This window comes from Lissotriton helveticus, chromosome 3_1, assembly GCF_964261635.1.
Source record: "Lissotriton helveticus chromosome 3_1, aLisHel1.1, whole genome shotgun sequence".
Lineage (NCBI taxonomy): Eukaryota > Metazoa > Chordata > Amphibia > Caudata > Salamandridae > Lissotriton > Lissotriton helveticus.
In genome coordinates this window covers 271474397-271500797 of record NC_136061.1, presented here as the reverse complement: position 1 = coordinate 271500797, position 26401 = coordinate 271474397, and the positions used below count along the sequence as shown (strand labels likewise).

General features: G+C 46.9%; 1 protein-coding gene across 5 annotated transcripts in view; it reads left to right on the top strand.

The window, feature by feature from the left end:
* The window catches only part of GGNBP2 (gametogenetin binding protein 2), a 668014-nt gene that overhangs the window by 615162 nt on the left and 26451 nt on the right, over positions 1-26401 (top strand). For all 5 annotated transcript variants that reach the window (XM_078679788.1, XM_078679790.1, XM_078679791.1 and 2 more), the window contains one exon: positions 8786-9028. In XM_078679788.1, the coding sequence (XP_078535914.1) occupies positions 8786-9028 (243 nt within the window). The remainder of the gene's footprint in view (positions 1-8785; positions 9029-26401) is intronic.

The window sequence follows — 26401 nt, the reverse complement described above, 5'->3', positions numbered from 1 at the left end:
AGGGCCCGGGTGCACACCGAGAAACTGCTTCCCTCGCCCCACCTTCGGGCCCGGCAAAGAAGCCCATTAAGCCTTCAGGCAGCTCGAGCAAGCCTATCCACGGTGCCGATCCTACACGACACCGAAGAAAAAGCCATCTTCTTCAACCACGCCGCCTGTTGCTCAGACACTTAAGCACACGGCGCCGAAGACTGGCAGCGGCTTATCGTTGCCGAAACCGCATTCGGAGCCGACCAAAAAACCGCCTAAAGCTCAAGAACACGCTTCGGAACTGAAAAAACACCCGGAACCGAAGAAACCGGTTCCCGTAAAGGACAGTTCAAAAGGGCATATTTCTAAACCGAAATCAGCTACCGACTCGGTGCCGAAAAAACCTACGGAGCTGAAAACCTCAACACCAAAGGATTTGCTCTGTTTAGAGGAACTTTTCACACCTGATCCTAACCAAAAATCTCCTGTTAAGGATCCTAAGACTGGCCAATTGACTCTCAGTTCCAAAAAGAGACCACTTGAGTCGCCAGCACCTCCTCCTCCTCCAAAGAAGAGAGACATTGCAGTTTCTCCATTAAGGGTGCCTTCTCCCCCACCTCCCCATACTGTTCCTCCTCCTACACATACCCCACCTCACCATTCACCTACACCATCCCCTAATCCTGATGATGTAGACACAAACTCTGATGACACAGAGGTGCACATGACCCAGAAGGGACTAATAGTCAGGGCTAGGGTCCTCAATCCTCTCATCGAGAAAAAATATAAAGCTGCCCCTACAGATCCAGTCTATATTAAAGGTCCAGCACCATTAGACTCTTTAATAGTGTCTAATGCACGTAAACGTGCTAATTCTCAAACATCAGGTGAGACCTCACCACCAGACAAAGAATCCAAAATACTTGACGCCTCGGGTAAAAACAGTGTCACAAGCAGCTAACATCTGGCCAGATATGACAGAGCTCATTATGATGAATTAGAGTCCTTAATGCAGCATCTACCTGACAAATAAAAAAAATAGGGCCAATGAACTTTATACAGGAAGTTAAAAGCATTACTAACACTTCCATTCTCTGTGCCCTAGATGCTGCAGATACCGCCTCAAGGGCAATTAATACCAGCACCCTTCTACGTATACATGATTGGCTACATATCTCAGGTTTTAAACCTGAGGTACAAATTTCCATTCTTAATCAGCCATTTGATGAGACACACTTATTTGGCCCAAATGTTGACGGGTCTTTAGAAAAAATGAAGAAAGACACTGATACAACAAAATCTATGGGAGCCTTGCAGCAGCAAGCTCCCAGACGTTCTTTTCGTCGCTCATCATACAGAGGCAACACTAGAGGCTACTCCTTCAAAAGTCCCTCCACCTCTTACAAAACCCCTAGCCAATCCATATTCACTAAGGGCTACCAAAGAGGGGGTTACAGGGGTAACAACAACAAAGGTAGAGGCAAAACCAACAACTCCCGCTCTGCCTCTACCCCTACCCAATGACTTTCCTCCCCCCCCCCCAACATTCCACTCCTGTGGGGGGAAGACTGCACAAATTCCTTCCTGCCTGGATCAACGTCACATCAGACAGGTGGGTGCGACAAATTATTCAATCAGGTTTCTGTCTAGAACTAACATCTAACCCCCCCCCGCCCCCCAACATACCACCCGAACTGCGTCCAATGTCACAAGAACATCTAGCACTGTTAAAGCAAGAAGTGGAAGTGGAATCCCTACTACAGAAAAGTGCAATAGAACCAGTTCCCCTGCACCAACAAAACAAAGGGGTTTACTCTCTATATTTTCTAATTCCAAAAAATGACGGCTCTCTAAGGCCTACTCTAGACCTCAGCCCGCTAAACATATACATACAGTCAGACCATTTTCACATGGTCACACTCCAACAAGTCCTTCCACTTCTGTCGCAAAACGACTTCCTTGCTACTCTAGATCTCAAGGACGCATACTTCCACATTCCCATTCACAAAGCTCACAGGAAGTATCTCAGATTTGTAATAGACGGGCAGCACTATCAATTCAAAGTACTCCCATTTGGAGTTACAGCAGCACCAAGGGTATTCACCAAGTGCTTAGCAGTAGTTGTAGCGCACTTACAAAGTAAACACATCCATGTCTTCCTGTACCTCGACGACTGGCTCATAAAAGCCAGCTCATACAACCAGTGTGTACAACACACTCATGCCACGATACAACTGATCCACAACTTGGGGTTCACAATAAACCACGCAAAGTCCCACCTACAACCTGCCAAAGTACAATAGTACCTCGGTGCCACAATAAACACCTCAAAAGCGCTAGCTTATCCAACTCCAGCAAGGATAGCCAGCATGCAAACTCTTCTATCAAGGTTTCAGCTACAACACTCCCTTCCAGCAAAAGTGTTCATGCAACTCATAGGGATGATGGCCTCTTGCATTTTCATAGTGCCCCATGCAAGACTTCAAATGCGTCCGCTACAAGAATGCTTATCACGTCAGTTGAACCAGGCTCAAGGTCAATTAACAGACCTAGTGTTGGTAGACGGTCGGACTCATCACTCTCTGCAGTGGTGGAACACCAAAAACCTTTCCAAGGGACGACCGTTCCTAGAGCCGGTTCCTCAGATGGTCTTGACAGCGGACGCATCGCTCTCCGGCTGGGGAGACCACCTACTGCAACACACCATGCAAGGCAGGTGGACACCGCAACAAAAGTTACTCCACATCAATCATTTGGAGTTACTAGCAATCTTCCTAGCACTAAAGGCTTTCCAAAAGCAAGTATCAAACAAAGCTGTACTAGTCCGCACAGACATGACAGCCATATATTCCATACAGAAGCATGGAGGCGCACACTCCCTGCAGCTATCTCAACTAGAGTAGGACATATGGAGGTGGGCTATACCTCAAAACATATTCCTTCTAGCCCAACATGTTCCAGGAGTACCAAACACCATAGCGGATCTGTTAAGTCATCAGACACAACAGACCCACGAGTGGGAACTTCATATGCAAGTTCTTCAGCCATTCTTCCAGATGTGGGGACAACCTCAGATAGACCTATTTGCCACCCATGAAAACGCCAAATGCCCAAGCTTTGCCGCCAGATATCTACACCCACTGTCCAAAGGCAATGCGATATGGATGAACTGGTCAAACAGATTTGCTTACGCTTTTCCACTGCTAGCAATTATGCCACTAATAGTACGCAAACTACAGCAGCATTCTCTAACCCTCATCCTAGTTGCTCCAACATGGGCCAGACAGCCATGGTACACCACACTGCTACAACTGTCTGTAGTACCGCACCAAAAATTACATCTGTCTCTACACCTCTTAACACAGAACCGTGGAGAGATCAGACACCCGGACCCAGCTCAGCTCAACCTTGCGATCTGGCTCCTAAAATCCTAGAATTTGCTTATTTGAACCTTCCTCCAGACTGCATGAATGTCATAAAAGAAGCTAGACGTCCAACCACTAGGGCATGTTATGCAGCCAAGTGGAAACATTTTGTAATACATTGTCACAACAATTTTAATCCCCTAGATGTGTCTATTCAACACATCATAGGATACTTACTGCATCTCCAAAGATGTAACTTAGCCTATACGTCTATTAGACTACATCTTTCTGCAATAGGAGCATATCTGCAAAACAGACAACATCTATCTCTATTCAGAGTGCCTGCCATTAAAGCCTTTATGGAAGGCCTTAAAAGAATAATTCCTCCCAGACGGTTAATGGGACCTACTTTCGAACACTTACACAAATGAGAACTACAATTTTTTTTTTTATATATATATTTTTATTGATTATAACACGAGTAAAATGTACATATCGGGTGTCAGATGGCGGCACATATTACAGTAATGAACGGGCAAAGGAGTCAAGGAAGTACACTACAGTTATAGGCACCTGAGAAATATCAATACCAGCATAGAACTGGGGCAAAACCATACAATACAGATAACCGTAGGCAAACATTATCAGAACCCGCCCACCAGGGAGTCAGGATATGTAGATTGCACACTCGACACCCAGATACGAATAACAAAAGGCTCAGGAGAATATGCCACATCTCTTGTGAAGAAAGGAAAAGGGAAATAGACCGGTCATAGAACAAAATAAAGGAAAAATAAGAAACCCTGCAGATGGCTACGACCTAACCCCACTAGCAGCGTGCCTGTCGCCCCCTAAACTACACCCCAAGGAAGGGAAAAGATGGAGGAGGAGATATATTACAAAACGATACAGGCTCCCGGACTCCCCTCCCCCCGCCAAAGGCAGACATCCCCTACCATGGTATTAAGCGAATTATAGCAGACTAATAAGCAAACAGATAGGGGAGCCACCGACAGAGAAATGACCGTCCCGCCCAGCCCCCGGCACCACAGAGGCAGCAAACCCCGTTTTCGAACATAACCGTCACACCAAACCCAGACAATCAGAATTCCATCTGGCCCTCATTCCCAAAGATACAACCCAGCAGAGCCAAAAGAAAGTCACTGTACCGAAGAAAAACAGTCAAATTCAGCCCTGGCCCTTACGATCCATTGTACACATCCCATACACTAGGACCAATATAGTAGCAAAAGAGTCAAAGCGTTGATGAAAAAGGAGATCGATACAGCCTGAAAGGGTAAAAAAGGTTACGTCTCGAAGTCTATCAGACACACAAAAGTTCATCCAAAAAGTATCAGTGGAGGTATCCAAAAGAGAAGGAAGAAGTGAGTCCTGCACGGGCGATAACTTTGCCGATCTTGCTAGTTGTTCGGGGGCTCCGGTAACGTACCTCTGTAGTTGTGTGGATAAAATTGGCACCAGTGTCTGCTTATGGTCGGGGTCCTCCTCTCGAGGTAGATCAAGCTTCGCGGGGGTCACCGTATGTTGCAGGTCTGACACAAGGCTAGAGTCCGGTCTAAAACAAACTGTCTCGATGCGTGCAGTCAAATTGTGGAGAACAGTCTCCATTTGCAGGCGAAGAGCCCCGATGGCGGCCATCACGGTCCCCAGGGTCGGTCCACACGTCGTCCGATCCATCTCTGCGTGAGCGATAACAAAGCAGATCTTCAACCCCGGAGGCCGGCTACTCCGGGGAAACCAACAGGCGTGGAGTGGACGGAAGCGACTGGCGACTCACAGGCTTGGCACTCTTTACACCGCTGCCGAGAGCGGGGGCCCCACCCGCGGACCCCGAGGGCTGCAGCCGGGTCCCGGGACCTGGTCCCCCACCCACCACGGCAACCACGTCTCGTCGCCGTCGTCTAGTATTTGCCGGGACCAAGACCACCACCAGGATCGAGAATATGTTCCACTCCGATGAGACCGGACTCAGCCGGGTACCCGCGGCCGATGTTGTTCAACTGAAACCCGGCGGGGTCAGTACTCGAGGCCCCGGCTCAAACACTGGAGTAGGCCCAAAAATGGAAGACGGTGTAACTTCGTCAATAAAAGTGATAAAAACTCCGGGATTGCCCCCCCGGGCTCAGCAACGATTCAGACACACGGGAGTCTGGCGGGAGGTCAGGATAAAGTTCAGGATAAGTCCGCCAGCGACAGAGGTCGACGGAGCCGGAAGCTTATGCGGCCATCTTGGTTGCTTGCGTAGCTCCTCCCCCGAGAACTACAATTTTTAATGTGGAAAGTTGTGTTCCTAGTAGCTATTACCTCTCTGCGCAGAGTTAGTTAACTACAAGCACTAACCATTCAAGAACCCTTCTTGCAAATGCATCACAATACGGTAGTTCTGCGTACTAATCCAAAATTCTTACCCAAAGTCATTTCTCCCTTCCATCTCAATCAATCTGTGGAACTGCCTGTTTTCTTCTCGCAACCACAGACAGTACCAGAAAGAGCTCTTCACACATTAGATGTCAAAAGAGCATTTCTATACTACAGAGAGAGGACACAACCCTTTCTTAAGACAAAACAACTTTTTGTGTCTTTCTCACCACCACACAAGGGTAAACCCATTTCAAAATCTGGGGTAGCTAGATGGATTGTCAAATGCATACAGATTTGTTACCACAAAGCTAAACGTACGTTATCTGTTCCCCCTAAAGCCCACTCTACAAGAAAAATAGGGGCTTCAATGGCATTCTTAGGGGAAATACCCCTAGATGACCTCTGCAGAGCAGCTACATGGTCTACACCGCACACAGTCACAAAACACTAGTGTGTAGATGTGCAAACCAAGCAACAAGCTAATGTGGGCCAGGCTGTTCTCAAAACATTATTCCAAACTACTGCAACAGATAGGGGTGGTCGCCGCTAAGAGTGGGTCCTGCTATACAATCTATGCACAGTGTGCAATCTGCAACTCATATGCCTAGAACGGAAAATGCTACATACCAGTATGCATCTGTTCTTGGCATGTAGAGCTACAGAGTTGCACACGCCCACCCTCCTCCCCGGCTACCTTTGTCTGTTCCAGTATTATCTTAATTAGATACAAATTACATGGACCCCCTTCCTTTTTTTTTTTTTTTTGCAAAGCTCCATCATTTCCCTAATTGCGAAAAATAATCTGGGGATGGAGCCGATCCCCATGCGCAATGTGGTCCTAGGAGGTCACCTATCTCGTAACTACCAAAGAACTTTTCAAGACAACAACAAACTGCAAACATCCGGGCCAAACACTAGGTGGCAATCTATGCACAGTGTGCAGCTCTACATGCCAAGAACAGATGCATACTGGTAAGTAGCATTTTCCTTATCTATATATATATATGTATATAAAAACGAATGTATGTCTGTCTGTCTGTTTGTCCTTTATGCATTACTACACCATTCATCCGATCGCCATGCAACTTTGGGAAGTTGTTGAGTACGCTCCGCAAAGGTTTCTGGCATAAACTTTTTTAATATATCGAAGAAAGATTCAAAGCTGTTCGAATACAAACTGATCAAGCCCACTCTTCTCAAACGAATGAGCATCGAGAATTGCTCCGTAGGTGAATTCCTCTAATGTAACCCGGCCCTCCTCGAGCGCACCTACGCGCGTTGAGGGGGCCGGAGAAGCTGCATAAACATGTCGAATCAGTCTTCGTTGTGCCGAGACGGAGTGTTGGCGAGACGGTGCAGGATCGGGAATGAACCCAAGTCGTGATGGGGGCGCAAGGTATGAGCGTGTAAGCGCAGTGCTCTCGCGCTCAAAAGTATATCTGAGCAGCAGCAACATTCCTTTCTTCTGAGATCGCAGCAACGCGCGACGGGTAAGCTAGTTAACCATAAAAAAAGTTAGTAAAATATTTGTAGGTTAAATATTAATGTAAATTCATTTAATATATTTATTTTACATTTATAACTAAAAAAAACATTTACCTTATTCAGAATAAATATATTATATTAAAATTTAAATTAAAAAAATCCCACCTAAAGTAACATATTTGTACTTGTACATTAAAATGATGTATAGAATTAGTTTTTCTTTAATTAGTTGTATTTTTTTATAATTTGTTACTATGATATCATTAAGTACTTGGAAATATACATTTGGAAAGTCAAAATAATTATTTTAATTTGACAATATTTTCTCCCTCCATTATTTTCTACGATAGGATATCAGTGAATTGCTGTGTGGTACTGAACTTACTTCTGCTCCCTTTGGCTGTAATAACTTTGCACTTCTAAATTTGTCTCTGCGCTCCCAGTTTCAGGGGTGGAGACGTGTAAGTCTACACCTTTTGAACAGCTTAAAGTAACTTTACACTCAAAGTAGTAAAGTCATTCAAAAATGTAAGAGTAAACTTGCATATAAAGATTTACTCACTTGTAAGTTTACCTTTGTGAATTGGCTCGCTTAGGTCAGACCCTCTGATGTGTTATTGCTCTGATTCCAGTTTTTTTGTATTGTGGTTCTAAAGACTCATTATAAACATGATATCCCTTGAACAAAACTTTGCTATCTGGGTTATGAAGGCCGACCCATGCTGGCAGCTGCTTGGTTGTGGTAGCCTGGGGACCATCTATTTTCCAAAAATAAAATACTAATACTTAACAGTAAGCTCCTTTAACAACATGCAGTATGAGATCTGAGACATGGCCTGTAAGGAACTCCACTGCTGCCATAGTAAAACCCAATGTTTAGAAACCAAATACACATCTGTGATCTATGTTCTCCTAAAAAATAGAACAATTTTTATGGCTTGCACTTACTACCAAACGCAAGGCTGAAAGTCTAATTAAAGTAAGGCTGCCCAGACTGTAAAACTTCTAACAAATAAATGCAGGCAAAAAAAACCTAAAGATTAAAATGTAGGCGATTTACGTTGATTGCAATCTGTACATTTAAGGGATGGATTCTAAACCCTGGTGAGTATGGTGTGGGGAAACCCACAGTGGATAACCACTTTTTCCCCCTATTCTTTAGGGGGGTGAGAGGGGTGGGGGAGGGTATATGCTTTTTCTGATCCAGTGTGGCAACTACTGAACGTTGTTAAAGGATATCTTTCTATAGACTCCACTTATTTAGTCTTTATAGATTTTATCCACTCTGCTGGATGGAATATAAAACATTCAACATTTTATCAATAATTTTTTATTATGTAAACCTGTGCACCTCAAAGAAACTAACTTTTTATTATGTAAACCTGTGCACCTCAAAGAAACTAACAGCATGTCTTTTGATAAGAAACTTCTACACTTGTTTTGTGTTCCAGGTTACCCATTTTGCTAGCAAAGATGTGGTATTGTGAAAATATATTTTTCATTTGAATTTTGATCCGTCTTCCAGATGTACAGAATGTTTTAAATTAATGAAAACATTTCCGGTCTTATTTCTATATTTTCAGAATCCAAAGCAAGGGGGTTTCCTGGGAGATCCAAATAATCGAGAGACCTCAGGAAACATGCACACACAGTGTCACCTTGATGAGACCAAAGATGGAAATGTTGAAAGCTGTTGTACCCAATCGGACAATAATGGGCAGCCTTGGTTCAATCACAGAGGCGAAGTATTACAATGTCTACCACCTACAGAACCTCCTCATTCGCCAGAAGTGACAAAGGGTGCTAAGTCATTAAAGGAACTCCTTGTAAGTAATCTGTTTCCAGTACTGTCATGATTGATTCTGAAATAAATATATTTATTGTGATGTCACTTCTTCAAAATCAAAAATTATGATTACAACCCAGGTCAAAACTTATTCTATAATTATAGTAGTCAGTTTTTGAGATGCTAAATATTGAAATACAAATATGCAGGTCTGTAGATTAAATGACAAGAGACCTGCCTGCGTTTACTTAACCAGGAAAGATCTGTATACATGGAAACCTGGCAACAGAATAGATTTGCTTGTCTGACCAGCATCATAATGGAGCCCTAAATGTCATACAATACAGATGTGATATAGAATTGGAAATTAAACTTACTCCAGTTTTGGAACTTTCATAGATTCACATGCTTGAATCATTCCCTGTAATTGAGATGGGAGTCCCTGTTTGGGATTCCCATCTCAATGACATTCACGAACGACAAGATATTGGGAAGATTTAGTGGTTGTCTCAATCTGATTGCAGAAAGAACACAAATGGTAAAAAATAAACTTTAAAAAAAAATCCCAGTTGTGACCATCACCACAGATGTATCACAAGGAGGGTGGGATGGAGAAATGGGGAGTATAACAATCTGAGGACGCTGGACAGTATTTTAAGCACTCAAGGAATTCCACACAAGTGGTAGGCAAGGTGGTACCGGTACAAACGAGCATCACAATGGCATTGTTTTACTTGACAAATGAATAAGAACATAAGATTATACACAAGATATACATTCTGTTGAAACTAGCACAGGAGAGTACACTAAAAACAGCATTTTTGATTGTGTCATGTTACTACCATGAGTGAGTGAGTTACAGGCCCTGACAAGCCAGTCTCCTTACCCTCAAATACACCAGGACAGAGTAGTTATGAGCAACAGCAGTTAATTCCAGAAGCTGTTACATTTCCATGCCAGTCAGTTTGGACAGAGTAGTTATGAGCAACAGCAGTTAATTCCAGAAGCTGTGTTACATTTCCATACCAGTCAGTTTAGCTGCCCAGCAGCCACACACTGGATGTAAGAAAGACCCTTATGTACTACATACTAATAATACAATTACTAAAAAAATCTTAACAGTTTTGTTTGCGCCAGACGATGCACAAGGCAAAAGGGATGAAGTTGGCTTTTTTGGTAGAAGTATATAGTAAAGTTATATAAATGGTGGCTACATAGTAATAGGAATTCACATCAACAAAATGTTATTGATTAGGTGTTTGCTTAAAAAAGCTCAAGTGGGACTAAAGGTTCTGAAATTTGTTTTTGCAAACGCCCTCACTTCACTCCTACCTCCACAGGAGACTATTACTGCTCCATAATCTGTGCACAGCAGGTGAATCTAGTAGAGCTACATAAGAAACAGTTACTTACATGCAAAAATAGTTTGTAGTTTTATACTCTTCTAACTTCATATCTGACTCTCTATCCTTCCCAATAAAAGATGGTCTTTAGGTAAAGAAAGATTTTAGGGGAAAAAACAAAAGTCCAAGCAGAATAACCTAAAGTTGGAGACCACGTACTGGGACACTGTGGGACTTGTTCAGGAGTTCAACCTTACTCCTCCTCTGGGCCATGCCTAAACATAGAAACAGAAATAGAGAATAGGGAGAATTTCTAACCCAACTACTAGATGGAAGACACATATCAAGTTTCAAGCTTCAAAACAATTGGTTCACAGCATGTGTTGCTGTAGATACACCTGCTTTGCTTACACTAGCTATGTTGGGTTGGGCACATACACTTGTAAGTTGCTTTTCTTCCAAGAAGTCTTTTGAGTCACACAGTATATAGCGACTCATCCCTTGGTAGGGCACTGGCTCCAGATTAAAACTTTTTTTCGGCCCACCATCTGTGGGTGCAAGGACAGCTGGGGTTGGACACATTTTTTTTTCCTCTGTTCGGTCTCAGACTGTATATTTTCTGACTCCAATATCGGGAAAATAATCCTGGTCCAGACATTGATCTTTACCCACCTGGGTTCCACCCAGATGATAGCACCACTTACTGTGAGGTCATACAATGGGTTGTTGCTTTCCACAAGGTTGGTATGCACATTCTCCATAAAAAAGACTATGTCCTAGTGGAAACCTTATCTAAATCAGGAGGATGGACAGTGCAATTTCTGCCCATGGGGATGCTCAAGTTTACCTAATGTCTAGGGTAGACAAAAAATACAAACCCTCCTCCAGTGACCCTCCATATATCAGAGGCCACGTCCTTCCAGATTCACTAGTAGTCCATATTGTGCACAAGAACGCTAACCTCTGGGCAAGGGCGATGCATTCCTAACCGATAAAGAGATTTTAAAATGTGATGCTGCAGGGTAAAGGGTGGTGTTCTGAGCCTTCACCTATTGGAGAATCATCAACTCTGTTGGACGACTCTTAAGGTATGACATAGCACACTGGAACTGTGTAAACGCTCTTATAAAACCCCTGCCTGACGAGTTTAAGCAGAGTAGTGAGGAGTTAGTGGCAGATTGGACCATCTTAAATACCATCATCAGATTTTTGGGGGGGAATATTTTTATTGGCATTTACAAACAGACATTGCATATGAGTGCATGAGCCCTGGTTACAATCTACGCTCGTATATCAAAAACATCTTGACTTATACTTCAGATCATTGTACATAGAAAACATCATATTGAAAGAACTCCCCCCCTCCCACTCCAGCTTGCCACTTAACGTGATTGCATACATCAAGTCAGTACTATGTCTAGGGTCTATATTGCTGTTTGTGGGCTAGGTTTTGTTTCTATTTGTTCTAGCCCAATGAATACTTCCTCCTCCTGGGGCTCCTACGTCTCAGGGGGCCCGGTCTTCTTGTAATTCTGTTAACATAGAAGCCCATGCTGGGAGATCGTCCTCTATCTTATCATCCTTAAGGGCAAATTTCATTCTGACTATTTCCGCTGTTGCCCACTCACATATGTCCCTTATCCCTTCTTCAGCCTGAGGGGGGGTCAAGGGCCCAGCCATGCTATTACAATTTTTTTCATAACCAGGACCAACCCCAAGAGCACGAACCACCTATTGAGCTTCTTGCGATGTAGCGTGGGTAGCAATCCCAGTAAGACTTGCTAATATCCCTTGGGATTCTGTACTCTGTAGCTTTTAGTAGATGTGTTAGTACTTCCTCCAGTAAGAAAAAAGCTATAGAGGTCTCCCATCCCCTGTAGAGCGAGTGCTGCATAGCATAGAGGCAGTTGTAAAGGACAATCATTTTAACAAGTGCAATGTGCCCCATGAGTGACAACCGCAGCCCCCTGCCAGAAGCGCACGGACCCCTACAGTCTCGATCATGTGGCCAATATTAAGATCCAGGTATGTAGAGGCTGTATTTGCCAGCCGAATCCCAAGGTACTGCGTCCCTTCACCCGTCCATGGTAGCTCAACACACGACAGCTCCTCCCCCATTCTGCCCACAGGAATCAACTAAGACTCCCTGGTATTAATGTGAAGATCCAAGGATCACATCTCCGCTAGGAGCAACGGCACAGACTGCTCCGAATGAGATAAACCAGCGTGTCTTCTGTGTATAGGGAGACAACATGGTTAGTTGTCCCCAGCTTGATGCCCCAAGGGTCTAGCTGATCCCGCAGGCGCGCCGCCAAAGAGCAGACAACCCTGCCTCGTACCGCGCCAAAGAGGTTTGTACACCCTCCTTCCGCTGTATATAGCAGCTGCACCCACTGGAGAAAATGACCTCCCACCCCAATTAGTCGAAGAACCTCCCACATGTAGGACCAATCCACTGAATGGAAAATTTGTTGAGCATTGCCACGGCACACTCAATCTACAACAAGCCTGAAGAGTGCCATTCATGAGCTAAGAGACGTATGTTATCGGCCGTACTCCACCTCGGTATGAAACCAGCTTGGTCTGGGTGGATAAGCCGAGGCATTCTTGATAGGAGACGCTCCGCCATATTCCCACTGTGTATATTCTCGTCAATATTTAATAGTGAGATGGGCCTACCGAAGGTGGACAAGAGAGGGTCCCTCTAATTTTTAGGTATCATGGCCACAAACGCCTCACGCATGGAAGGCTGTAAAGCTCCCTTTCCAACGCTTTATTGTAAACTTCTAACAGTCTATCTTCTAAAAGTGGGGCGAACTGTCGTTAAAACTCAGCCAGGAGCCCATCAGAACCTGGACTCTTGGCGTATAGCCAGCATAAGCTTCTCTTTGGTGATCGGGACACACAGTTACTCCAGTATTGGAACTTTCATAGATTCACATGCCTGAATCATTCCCCGTCGTCGAGACGGGAGTCTCCGGTATATAAAAAAGCAGTGCTTAGTAGTATAGCAAACTGAAAAGAGGCCTAGGCCCATTTCCCTTTTGCAACCCATAGCCTTTGTTATGTAAAAAAAGGCCCAAACTTTTCTCTGAACCAATCAGAGCTCCTCACCCTCTAGAACACTCCTGAGAGAACCTTCTGCCCCTCAGATTTTTCTACCGCATGTTGTGCTAGGGAGTCTCCTTTGAGCTCTGCTCAAACTCTTTACTTCTACAGTATTTTGACTTGAATTTGAGATTTTTAAAACAATCATGTCTGATAAAGAGAGAAGGATTATTTAGAGCTTGTTCAACCTGCTCCAAGAAGAGGCTTTATACAGATGACCCTCACAAGGACTGCATCTACTGTCTCTACCCAGACCATAAGGCAGCAGATTGTAAGGTATGTCGTACCTTTTCAAATAAGACCTTGAGAGATCATGAGGGAAGGCTACTGATCTGGCTTCAGAAAGTCAAAGCCAGGAAGGAAATCCTCTCAAGTGAGAGTGAGGAGGAATCTGTGGCGTCTAAGATCTCAGAAGAGAAGTAGATCTCCTCAGACACATTCCTCAGGGGAAAGACCTGAGAAGGCCCTAAAAAAGACCGCCTCAGGGCGCAGTCCCTCAAAATCCCCTTCAGTATCATCTAAGGGGAAGAAGGGATCTGCTGGTGAGGTGAAGGGAGCAAAATCCACCTCAGATCCACCACAGTCACCTCAGAAGATCAAGATAACCATCAAACTATCTTCTTCTGCGCCTTCTGAGGAGAAATCAGCTCCGTCGACGGGACCGTCGACTAAAAAGGTGCCATCGACGACGATGAAAACACCTCCGTCGTCGACGAAGAAGGAGAAGGCTGGTGAGAAAACAGGGTTGACTATTTCACCGTCGACGAAGGCGTCGACGATTTCACAGTCGATGAAGGCGTAGACGATTTCACCGTCGACGAAGGCTTTGACGGCTGTGTCTACGGAAGCGTCGACGACGGCAGACGTGGACTGTGCCGGCGACGGTAGCGTCGACGAGGACAGCGTCGACGGTCACTACAACGACGACAATGACATGGCCGACGACGGCGATGGGAATCTCGTCGACGAGCCCCGTCGACGAGGGAAAAAACACCAGAAAAAGGGTTGGTGCCTTGGAGAAAACCTATAACATCCGAGGTTACATCTCCAAGCAAGGTCTCCCCATTGCTACCGTCTCACTTACTGGAGGAAGAAGATTCGGAGGAAGATGATGAGTATGGTATTGCCAGTAGCCCGTCGCAACTACAGGTCAAGTGCCAGGAATACGATTCCGAGGCAGAATATGGGGGTTATCAAGAACAACCCCAGGAACAACGTCGATATAAACAGCAACGAGAGGAGATGACCAGTGTACCATCCTCTTTGTTGAAGGATCTCCAGGGAATGTTGGAGGATTATAGGTCTAGATACCCAGCGGCTCCAGCCACTCAACAGACCATGGAGGCTACTCAACGTCCACGGTCGGTTCCAGGAACTCCGACTCGTAGGAGAGATTGTGCCGGAACCTACTGTCAGGTCACCACCACCAACAACACACCACGATACCTCCGATGAAGATCAGGAGGATGGTGAGATTGCGGACACAAATGCAGAATGGAATGATTATATCGCCCCATCACCTGCAACTCCACCGCAGAGACCAGTGAGCTCTCCACCGGAGGACATTGGTGGATTTCATAGTTTGATGGAGAGAGCCACTAAGAGGTTTGCGCTAGAGGAGAAAACTGAATGTTTTCTATATGACTTTAAAGACTTGTATCGGAGATCTGTACGAGCTCTACCTTTAGTGTCTCATATCTGGAAAGAAGGATTGAAAGTTATGGAGACGCCAGCGACGATAACACCGGTTCTGGCCAGACTGGATAAAAAGTATAAAGCACCAGTCGATGCTCCAGCTTGCCTTTTAGGTCATCCCAAACCTGATTCTGTTATCACGCAGGCGGCACAACAGAAATCCAGGAGCCCATCTGCTCCGATTGCAACACCTCCAGACAAGGAGGGTAGAAGGTTGGATAACGCAGGAAAACGTTTTTCATTAATGTCTGCTCTGCTTGTAAGAGCGCTAATGCCCTTGCAATATTGGGGAGGTATGACAGGCAGATGTGGTGCGACCTGTCTCCCTACGTTAACTTGGTGCCAGATCCAGAGAAGCAGGAGGCGAAGAAAATTCTCATGGAAGGAGAGAGGACTTCGGCTGAAGTCCGAGACTGCGCTATGGATATAGCGACCACGGCTTTTAGATCCCTGGGGGGAGCGGCTGTCCTGCGCAGGCAGGGTTGGCTGCCAGCAACAGCATTTAGGCCGGAGGTACAAAACAAATTATTAGACCTCCCTTTCAATGGAGAAGAATTGTTTGGGAAGCATATAGATGATACGCTGGAAAGTATCAAGAAGGATACTGATACGGCAACGGCTCTGGGAACACTGCAGTATAGAAAAACCCCTTTTCGTGGCTCCAGGGGTAGAGGTCAATCCTCGTATAGAGGAGGATACCAACAAGGGAGATATTCATCTTCTTATCAGTCCTCATCGCAGCCGTACCGTCAGCAATATAACCAGAGTCAGTCAGGAGGATACCCAAAATCAACTCCGAGAGGACGTGGTGGCCGAGGAAAGGACAACACACGTCGGCAATGACAACCTCCATCTTCCGACTCTGTCAGATGCTCCCCTGGGTGGAAAGATTGCTCACCATCTTCAAAATTGGCGGAAAATAACAACGGACCAATGGGTCCTAAAAATTGTTCAATTCGGTCACACCCTAGAATTCCTTCAGACGCCCCCTTGTACGCCACCGATGCATCAGAGAGCCAACCATCTGCATCAACTCCAGCAGGAGATTCGGTTAATGCTCCGAAAGGGAGCAATAGAACCGGTACCGAAATCCCAGGAAAACAAGGGGTTTTACTCCTGTTTTTTTCTTATCAAGAAGAACAAACTCCAGTGGCGCCCCATTCTGGATCTCAGATCCTTAATCACCTATCTCAAGAAGCAATCTTTCAGGATGGTATCCCTACAGGACATCCCTCCGTTATTGAACCCAGGAGATCATATGACCACATTGGACCTACAGGACGCGTATTTTCACGTGCCAATACATCCTGCACACAGGCAGTACCTTTGGTTCTGGGTAGCCGGAAGACATTACCAGTTCAGGGTGCTGCCATTCGGCTTGAAGTCAGCGCCAAGAGTGTTCACGAAATGTCTGGCTCCAGTGGCGGCTGTGTTGAGGAAGCAAAAACATCAAATATTTCCATACCTCGACGACTGGTTAGTCAAGGCACCATCGAAGACACAAGCCAGAACATCGACGCAAGCTTGCATAGACTTATTCGCCACTTTAGGATTGACTCTAAACGAGGGAAAGTCCAACCTCCACCCAGCAAGAGTGATTACCTTTCTGGGGGCAATATTGGACACGGAATGCAACAAAGCGTTTCCCTCCGAGGAAAGACAACTGAGGATTGTGTCCCTCTTCCAAGACTTGGGAAAAAGAAAGTCTTTCAGTCCGCATCTTCAAATCCTTACTGGGCACAATGTCCTCTTGTATTCCACTGGTACCTTGCTGCAGGCTAAGGATGAGACCATGGCAAGAACAGATCGATCTCCAATGGCGTCAGGCGGAGGGATCCTTCGACGATACAATAAAGGTGACACCAGTCATGCTGCAGGCAGCAAAGTGGTGGACACAAAAGGCAAATGTGTCTCAAGGACTGACGTTTCTAGCAAGAGCAGCTCTGCTAGTGGTAACGACGGATGCGTCATTAGAAGGATGGGGAGCTTTCCTTCAGGACCTTCAGGTCAGCGGCCGTTGGAAGGAAGAGGAGCAGCAATTACATATAAATCTGCTGGAACTCAGGGCGATTCGCTTGGCATTGCTGGCTTTTCTGCCAAGGATAAAAGGTGCGCCGGTGTTGATAAGAACAGACAACACCACGGCGATGCATTATGTAAACAAGCAAGGGGGAACAAGATCTCTCTCCCTGTCTCAGGAAGCCCAGGAAATATGGGAATGGGCTATTCAGCAGAGAATATCACTGACAGCAGAACACCTCCCGGGGGATCAAAACATCAAGGCGGATACTCTCAGCAGGCTAAAATCGTCCTGCCACGAGTGGGAGTTAGACCAGGAGATCCTGGACAGCATCTTTCGAAGATGGGGAACACCGATGGTGGACCTCTTCGCTACGAAGGAAAACAGAAAATGCCATTACTTCGCAAGCTGGCTTCCCCAGAGGGGATCTTGGGGGAATGCGTTTTCCATGGCATGGTCCGGCATCTTTGCCTACGGTTTTCCTCCAATTCCTCTTCTCCCCCACGTACTGGTGAAGATCAAGAGAGAACCGTGCAGGCTGATCCTAATTGCCCCGTATTGGCCCAGACAGCACTGGTTCACGGAACTGCTGCTACTGTCAGAGGACCGTCCAGTTCAGTTGAGCCTGATTCCATCGCTTCTGACAATGTCCAAGGGGCAGGTGCGCCATCCGGACCCGAAATCCTTGCGATTAGCAGCCTTTCTCCTGAACACTGTGAGTTTAGCCATCTGAACATCTCACACGAATGTAGGGACATCCTATCCAATGCCAGAGCGGAGAGTACCAACAAAACCTACAGGATGAAATGGAAGAGGTTTTGTCTGTGGTGTAAGAGAAATGGTGTTCACCCTCTTACGGCTGCACCTCATCAAATTATATCTTACATTCTGCTGTTAGCAAAGTCAGGATTAGCACACGCCTCCAAGGTGCATTTGGCTGCGATATCCCGCTACAGGAGGTCATCGTCAGGCCCATCTTTATGGTCCTCAAGGATTATCAAACAATTCATGAAAGGGATATTCAGGGTCTTTCCACCAGTAAAGCCTCCACCCCCTGTATGGAATCTGAATATTGTACTCTCTCAATTGATGAAGCCACCATTTGAACCGATACACAGGGCAGACCTGAAGTTCTTATCCTGGAAGGTGGCTCTTCTCATTGCATTGACTTCTGCGAGAAGAGTAGGTGAACTACAAGCGCTCACGATTCAGGAGCCTTTCTTGCAGTTTCAAGAGGATAAAATGATTGTCAGGACAAACCCGAAGTTCATTCCGAAGGTGCCAACTGTTTTTCATTTGAACGAACCATTGGTGCTGAAGCGTTTCTTTCCTCATCCATCAACAGCGGCAGAAAGAGTATTGCACTCGCTGGACGTTCAGAGATGTGTGAAATTTTACTTGAAAGAAACTAAGGCGTTTCGTAAGTCTTCCCAGTTATTTGTCGCCTTCAGCGCACCCAGAAAAGGTTTCCCGCTGTCAAAGTGGGGAATTGCCAGGTGGATTTCCAGTGCAATTGTCTACTGTCATCAAGCTGCTGGAAAGCTTTTGAATGCACGAGTCCGTGCCCATTCCACGAGGGCAGTCGCCACATCCACTGCATTGTTTGGAGGAGTGCCAATCCAGGACATCTGCAGAGCAGCAACCTGGGCATCTACGCACACCTTCACCAGGCACTACTGCTTGGAGGCGGCCGCAGATTCTGATGCGGCGGTGGGAGAGGCGGTACTGCGGAATATCATCCAGTAACGGTGAGCCTTTCTTGCATCCCTCCTTCCATAATTTCTTGGGTTTACAAAGTCACATTTTATATAATTATGTATATATGTATATGAGATTATGCTTCATTCTCTAATGTTACTGCATGGTTATGTAATGTATCAGGAAAATGTGCTTTGATTTTTTCACTGCTCGCTATTCTGATTAAGGCATGTGAATCTATGAAAGTTCCAATACTGGACCTGTGCCAAAGCGGTCGCTCCCCACGCTCCCCGACTTGAGACCCCTGATCGTGCTCCTCTCTGCAGCTCCCACAGCTGAAGCGCATCGCTAGTCACGCTGCTGTGTGTGGTATCGTAGCCCAATTGTAATTTAATAACGTGCGTGATATCTTAGCCTATTTGCATTTAATAGCGCTTCCACACGGATATTGCGCATAACATTGTAGAGTCGCACTTACTGCTCTTCCGAGCTGCGCGTCAGTTCAATTTGCATACTTTGTGCTTAATTGTACTTGTTGGCTGTGACCCTGTTTCGCTTTACATTCCGCCCACCATTTTGTTGTTGTGCTCTCCCCGGGCCCGCCTCCCCTCCCCGCTACCGCCTCCCAGCTGCCCCTCCCACGCTCCGCCCCCCTCCACTCTCCATTTATGACAGATGTTCCAACGCGCAGCGTCCACGCGCAGCGGTCGCGCCAAAGGTAAGCCCGTCCACGCCTGGACCCCGCCCAGCACCAGGCCCCCGCAAACCGCACTCCGTCCGCATTATTTACGACGCAGCCACCCTCCTAGCCCTCAACCACGGACGCACACCACAATGCTACGAAGCTGCCCCGGGCGTACTCACGGGCCCCTCACCTGCCACTCCTGCAAATATACCAGCATCAAGACCCCTACCACATCCACTAACCCCAAACACAGCTCCGACCCCAACCACCTGAAGTGCATCCTGCTGAATACCCGCTCGGTCCACAGAACTCTGGGATCTACTCGACACCATATCACCAGACGTTGCCTTCCTCACTGAAACATGGATGAATGCATCATCAACACCCGACATCGCCATAGCCATCCCGGACAATTACAAGATCATCCGAAAAGACCGTTCCATTCAAACTGGAGGAGGCATCGCCATCGTCCATAAGAACACCATCAAAATCACGACCAGCTCCGACGATAACCTTCCCACCGCCGAACACCTCCACTTCCAGATCCACACGGACCCCAGAACCACACTCAGAGGCACCCTCCTCTACAGGCACCCAGGAACACGTAAACAACTCAACGAGAACATCACTGACTTCATCAGTCCTCATGCCCTCGCCTCCGAGAACTACGTTCTACTAGGAGACCTCAACTTCCACCTAGAAAAGAAAAACGACAGCAACACCACCACCCTCTTGGACAACCTGACCAATCTCGGACTCAAACAACTTGTTAATACCCCCACCCATGTAGCCGGGCATACGCTAGATCCAATCTTCACTTCCAGCAAACACATCTCCTTCGATCGCACCACATGTCTCCACTGGATGGACCACAGCTGTGTTCACTTCAGCTACAAAACAACCTCGACCCACAATCCCCCACTACCTATTCCCCGAAGAAAATGGAATAAAATCACCACCGACCAACTCATCACATCGCTCAACCAAAAACCACCCGCCCTCTCATCAGACCCAAACCAAGCTGCCATCAAACTCAAACAATGGATCTCTCACAGCTCCGACGAATTAGCACCCTTGAAAAACCATCACACCAAACAAGACAGCAAAAAGGCCCCCTGGTTCAACGATGACCTTAAGAAATCCAAGAAACTATGCCGTACTCTCGAGAAAACATGGAGAAAAAACCCAACCGCCGACAACATGACCACCTTCAAGACAGCCACCCGCAAACACCACCAGCTGATCCGATCCACCAAGAAATCAGCACTCAAGAATCGACTCGACAACAATGCCCACAACAGCAAGGAACTATTCAACATAGTCCAAGAATTCACCAACCCTACCGAAGCCTCAAACGACATCACTCCCTCCCAAGACCTCTGCGATTCGTTATCCTCCTTCTTCTACAACAACATTGCTGACATACACAACAGCTTCGAAAACGGTTCCAACGAACAATCCTCTCCACCCCCCTCAGAACCTAAGCCGCCCTCTAACAATCTCAGCGCCTGGAACCCAATAACCACCGAAGACACCATCCGCCTAATGAATTCCATCCACTCTGGCTCGCCAACCGACCCATGTCCCCACCACATCTTCAACAAAGCGAACTCCATCATCGCACCCCATCTCCGTGATGTTATCAACTGCTCCTTCAACTCTGCTACCTTCCCAGAAAGCTGGAAACATGCCGAAGTCAGCGCCCTCCTAAAGAAACCCACAGCAGGCCCCTCTGAACACAAAAACTACCGCCCAATATCCCTCCTCCCTTTCCCGGCAAAAGTCATCGAGAAAGCCGTCAATAGCCAACTCGCCGCCTTCCTCGAATCCAACAACTCCCTCGATCCCTCACAGAATGGCTTTCGAGCCAAACACAGCACCGAAACCGCCCTCATCGCAGCCACAGACGATATCCGAACACTACTGGACAACGGAGAAACAGTGGCCCTCATTCTACTCGACCTCTCCGCCGCCTTCGACACAGTCTGTCATAGCACCCTTGTACAGCGCCTCAACAACAGCGGAATACAAGGAAAATCACTGGACTGGATCATCTCGTTCCTCGCCGGAAGAACCCAGAGAGTAAGACTACCGCCATTCAAATCAGAGGCTACAGAAGTCATCTGCGGTGTACCACAAGGATCATCACTCAGTCCCACCCTCTTCAACGTTTACATGAGTCCACTCGCATCCATCGCGCGTCAGCACAACCTTAACATCATCTCCTACGCTGACGACACCCAGCTGATCCTCTCCCTCACCAAAGACCCTAACTCCGCCAAAACCAACCTTCACGAAGGCATGAAAGAAGTAGCCGAATGGATGAAATACAGCCGCCTAAAACTTAACTCAGATAAAACGGAGGTGCTCATCCTAGGATCTTCCCCTTCTACCTGGGACGACTCATGGTGGCCTTCAGCTCTAGGCACAGCACCCATACCCACAGATCACGCACGCAACCTGGGCTTCATCCTAGATTCCTCACTCTCGATGACCAGACAAGTCAACGCCGTCTCATCCTCCTGCTACAACGTACTTCGTATGCTCAAAAAAATCTTCCGTTGGATCCCCTCCGAGACAAGAAAGACTGTCACCCACGCACTAGTCACGAGCCGACTGGACTATGGAAACACCTCCAACGCCGGAATTACAGCCAAATTACAGAAAAAACTCCAACGCATCCAAAACGCATCAGCGAGACTCATCTTGGACATCCCTCGCCAAAACCACATTACCGGCCACCTGAAAGACCTCCACTGGCTCCCGGTCAACAAGAGAATAACATTCCGTCTCCTCACCCACGCACACAAGGCCCTCTACAAACTAGGGCCCGAATGCCTCAACTCTCGACTGTCCTTCTACACACCCACCCGCCAACTAAGATCCTCCAATCAAGGCCTCGCCGCAGTTCCGCGTATCCAATGATCCACCATGGGAGGTAGATCCTTCTCCTACTTGGCAGCCAAGACCTGGAACTCACTCCCCACCCACCTCCGCCTCACACAGAACCACATTCCCTTCAGAAAAGAACTTAAAACCTGGCTATTCGATAAATAATGAACCCATCCCCAAGCGCCTTGAGACCCTCTGGGTGAGTAGTGCGCTATATAAATTCCTGAACTTGAACTTGAACTGGAGTAAGAAAACAAGTTACTTACCTGTAACTTTAGTTCTCCAGTATTGGAATCTTTCATAGATTCACATGCACCCACCCTCCTCCCCTGAGAGGCTCACCTCGGATTTAGCACAAGAAGTGTGTTATATGCACAAGTGCGCGAAAAATCTGAGGGGCAGAAGGTTCTTTTAGGAGTGTTCTAGAGGGTGAGGAGCTCTGATTGGTTCAGAGAAAAGTTTGGGCCTTTTTTACATAACAAAGGCTATGGGTTGCAAAAGGGAAATGGGCCTAGGCCTCTTTTCAGTTTGCTATACTACTAAGCACTGCTTTTTTTATATACCGGAGACTCCCGTCTCGACGACGGGGAGTGATTCAGGCATGTGAATCTATGAAAGATTCCAATACTGGAGAACTAAAGTTACAGGTAAGTAACTTGTTTTCTTCCTCATCCTCTTGAGGCTCCAACTGAGGGAAGTTCGACCGCGTTGTTAGGCATGAATTGTCTCCTGCTGGGAGAAGGCTGATGTGCGTATACGGCCCGCAAGTGATCAGCCAATTACTCTACAACCACCTGCTGTGTATAGACCAATGTCCCACCATTATTTCGAATCTGCATTGGGGCAATTGGGGTCTCCTGATTACCTAATACAGCCAGTGAGATGCTAGTCCTATCCCCCTCCCTATACAATCTTTGATGATAGGTCGTGTTCACATGTTTTTCCAGTCTACGAAGGTCCGCCGACGGGGCCTCCCTGGCCCTGCACCATCCTGCCAATGCCTGGGGAGCCAAGGGGATCCTAGCTTCCAGTCCACCCAGTATTTCCTCCTGCACAGCGACATCCTTCTATAACTGCCGGCGTATGCCATAGGACATTTTTATCCATATTTGCCTAAGAACCACTTTCATGGCCTCCCATTCAACCGCACAATTTGAGGCTGACCCCCCAATTATCCTCAAAGTATCTCTCCAGCTCTAAAGTTAGTTTTGCCACAAATGGAGGGTCCGTTAAGGCCTTGGCACTAATCCGCCACAGAGGTATCTCTGACCTAGTCCCGCGTTAACGGAGTTCCAACAGGACAGGGGAGTGGTCTGAGATATCGGGGTAAGTATGTTATTCCACCCACACTCCATCTAAAATCCGTAGAGAGAAACCAGTAGTCCAGTGTGCTGGATTTCCCCGTAGCAGGGGTGTGGCAGGAGAACTGCCTAGTCTTTGGATATCGCTCACTCAACACATCCCTTAAATGCATGCCCTCTATAATATTCTGCAGTGTGCCGGTCAGACGTGGCTTAGTGTGGAGCAGTGGAGGCAAGCAGTCAAGTGAACCATCCAAGACGCAATTCACGTCCCCAGCCCACAGCATCGGTGCACCCCTATGTGGTGATGCCACCTCAGTTGGGGAAGCTAAGAAAGAGTAACAGAGGGGCATTTACGTTAATCAAACACACTTCCGTACCATCAAGTCTCCCAGGCAAAATAAGATACCTCCCCTCTGGGGCAACCACGTGATGGAGATGTTGAAAGGGAACCCCCGGGGCCACCCAGATAAGTGCCCTCTCCAGCACTTCTGTAGACATGGTATAGTGTCCTCCCAGATGTGCTTCTCCTGTAAGCATGCTATTTCTATTTTGTATCTTTTCAAATATGGAAATACTCGCCACGTTTTCAAAGACAGCTATGCCGAGGATGTACCATGTAATCAGCTTAGTCATGATGGCTGCCATGGGACGCGTGAACGGCCATTCTATCTCAGATCCTACATATGACCCTAAATCTGCAATGGTCTCTACAAGAGTTTTCCCCTGGCACAGAGGTGGGAGAAACATTCTTACTCCATCCCCAACATAAACCAAATACCACCTCCCCTTGGGCAATATTGCATCTCTCTCCCCATAGAACCGAGACAGTGTGAAAGCATTCAGATGTCGCCTTATAACCCACCAGAGAAATCCTCAACACTGAATAGCAACAAAAGAAGAAAACACCCATCCATCCCAACATTAGTGGCTGGCTAGCCGGTAGGGTGCGAGGGCAAGTCTCCAGCTCCCCAACCAGATACCTGCCTCTGGGGGTGGCCCTCCGTCAACTATCTTTTGCTTGTGTGGAGCTGTTTCCGCTGAAGTACTTTATCGCGGACTCTGACAAATATCCACATTTAGTGGTCTAGTCTTACCTTAATTCTTGAAACTGGAAGTTCCATAGAGCGTACCTATGTAGCACTTGTCCTACATCAGTGTGTCTGAATCCGTTATCGTTGTCATCGCTTGGATTGCTGTTCACATGTGGAGTAGGCAACAAAGTTCTCGAGTCCAGGACCACGTCCGAAGCCTGCCATGTGTAATCCAGACACACTCTAATGCGACCAGGACTCCAAGTCCTATCGGCGGCCTTTGGAATAGTTTGTTTTTGCCGGATCCGGGGGGGCCAGTTGGACCCCGCTGCTCTGGGCGACTCCGTCGAGGGCACCAGGCAGGCCCCCGAGAATTCCTGCGAGTCCAACCAGTCGCTCCCTTCCTCTGCAGAGAACAGAACTTTCCCTTTACTTTCCACTCGTAACTTTCCCAGAAAGAGGAGGCTATATGTGAAGTTTGTCTCAGGGGCCGCTTCACTGCCAGAAATGGTTTTTTTTTGTTTTTGTTTTTTTTAACGTATACACCCTGCGTATAATCAGGATAAATGGATATCTGATGTCCTTCATAGAACACCGGACTCAGGCCCCAGGCAAGTTTCAGGATGGAATCCCAGTCACAGAAATTGAGAAACCAGGCAGTTATGGCTCTGGATGGTGCGCCAGAGCGGGGGAGCGAGGGGGGGCAGGGGTTGGGGAAGGGGGGGATCAACGCTCTATGTGCATCCTCTGAATATACGTTCATATCCCGCATTCTTTTTCCCCCGCAGGGAATCACAACGCGGTTGTTACAACGACCGCATTGTTATTCCGCATACCATTACTCTGCAAGTCAGAACAACGACTTGCGGGAGGGGGGGGTTAGGATGTTGGAATAGTAAAATTTACTATTCCAACTCCAGCCTGTGCGGACAATAGGGAAGGTGTTGGATTTTAAATCAGGTCACTTAACTAATGCATCCTGCCTGAACTCTTCCACATGAAAAGTTTGCAGAATGCCGTCCCTCTGCTGCAGCAAGACAACTTCATGACAGTGTAAAGAAAGCCTCAAGGACAACTACCCCCACATTCCCATCTAACTCATCTACTATTACTACCTGTGTTTTGTGGTAAGTAGCCATCATTATCAACTCAGTGTTTTTGTTCTGCATCAACGCTGGCCCAAGGGTCTTTTCCTAATGCCTGGCAGTGGTTGCTGCACATTTAAGTAAAGGAGTCATCTACATAGGTTTCAGCTGGACGATTGGCCACAGTGCTTAGCGCACACCCAGGCTCCCATCTCTTCCTCCATGACCTTGAGTTCACCATCAATGCCACCAAGTACAATTTTGTACGCCTGCAGATACAACCCTTTCTGTGGTCAACACTAAATGCAGTCACAGGTAATGACTGTCTCAGCCGGTAAATAGTCTTATTGTTAACAGCTAGTTCCTCTTTTTCAATCAAATCATTGCCTTACAGTCAGAACTGCTTTGCGCCTCCTCGACATGATGGCCTCATGCATTACCATAGTGCCCCACAACCTGCTGCACATGCTTCCATTGCAGCAGTGGCCACAAGCAAAGATTCTAGTGTTGGTAAAGTCCAGTATGCATTGCTCTCTGCAGTCATGGAACAGC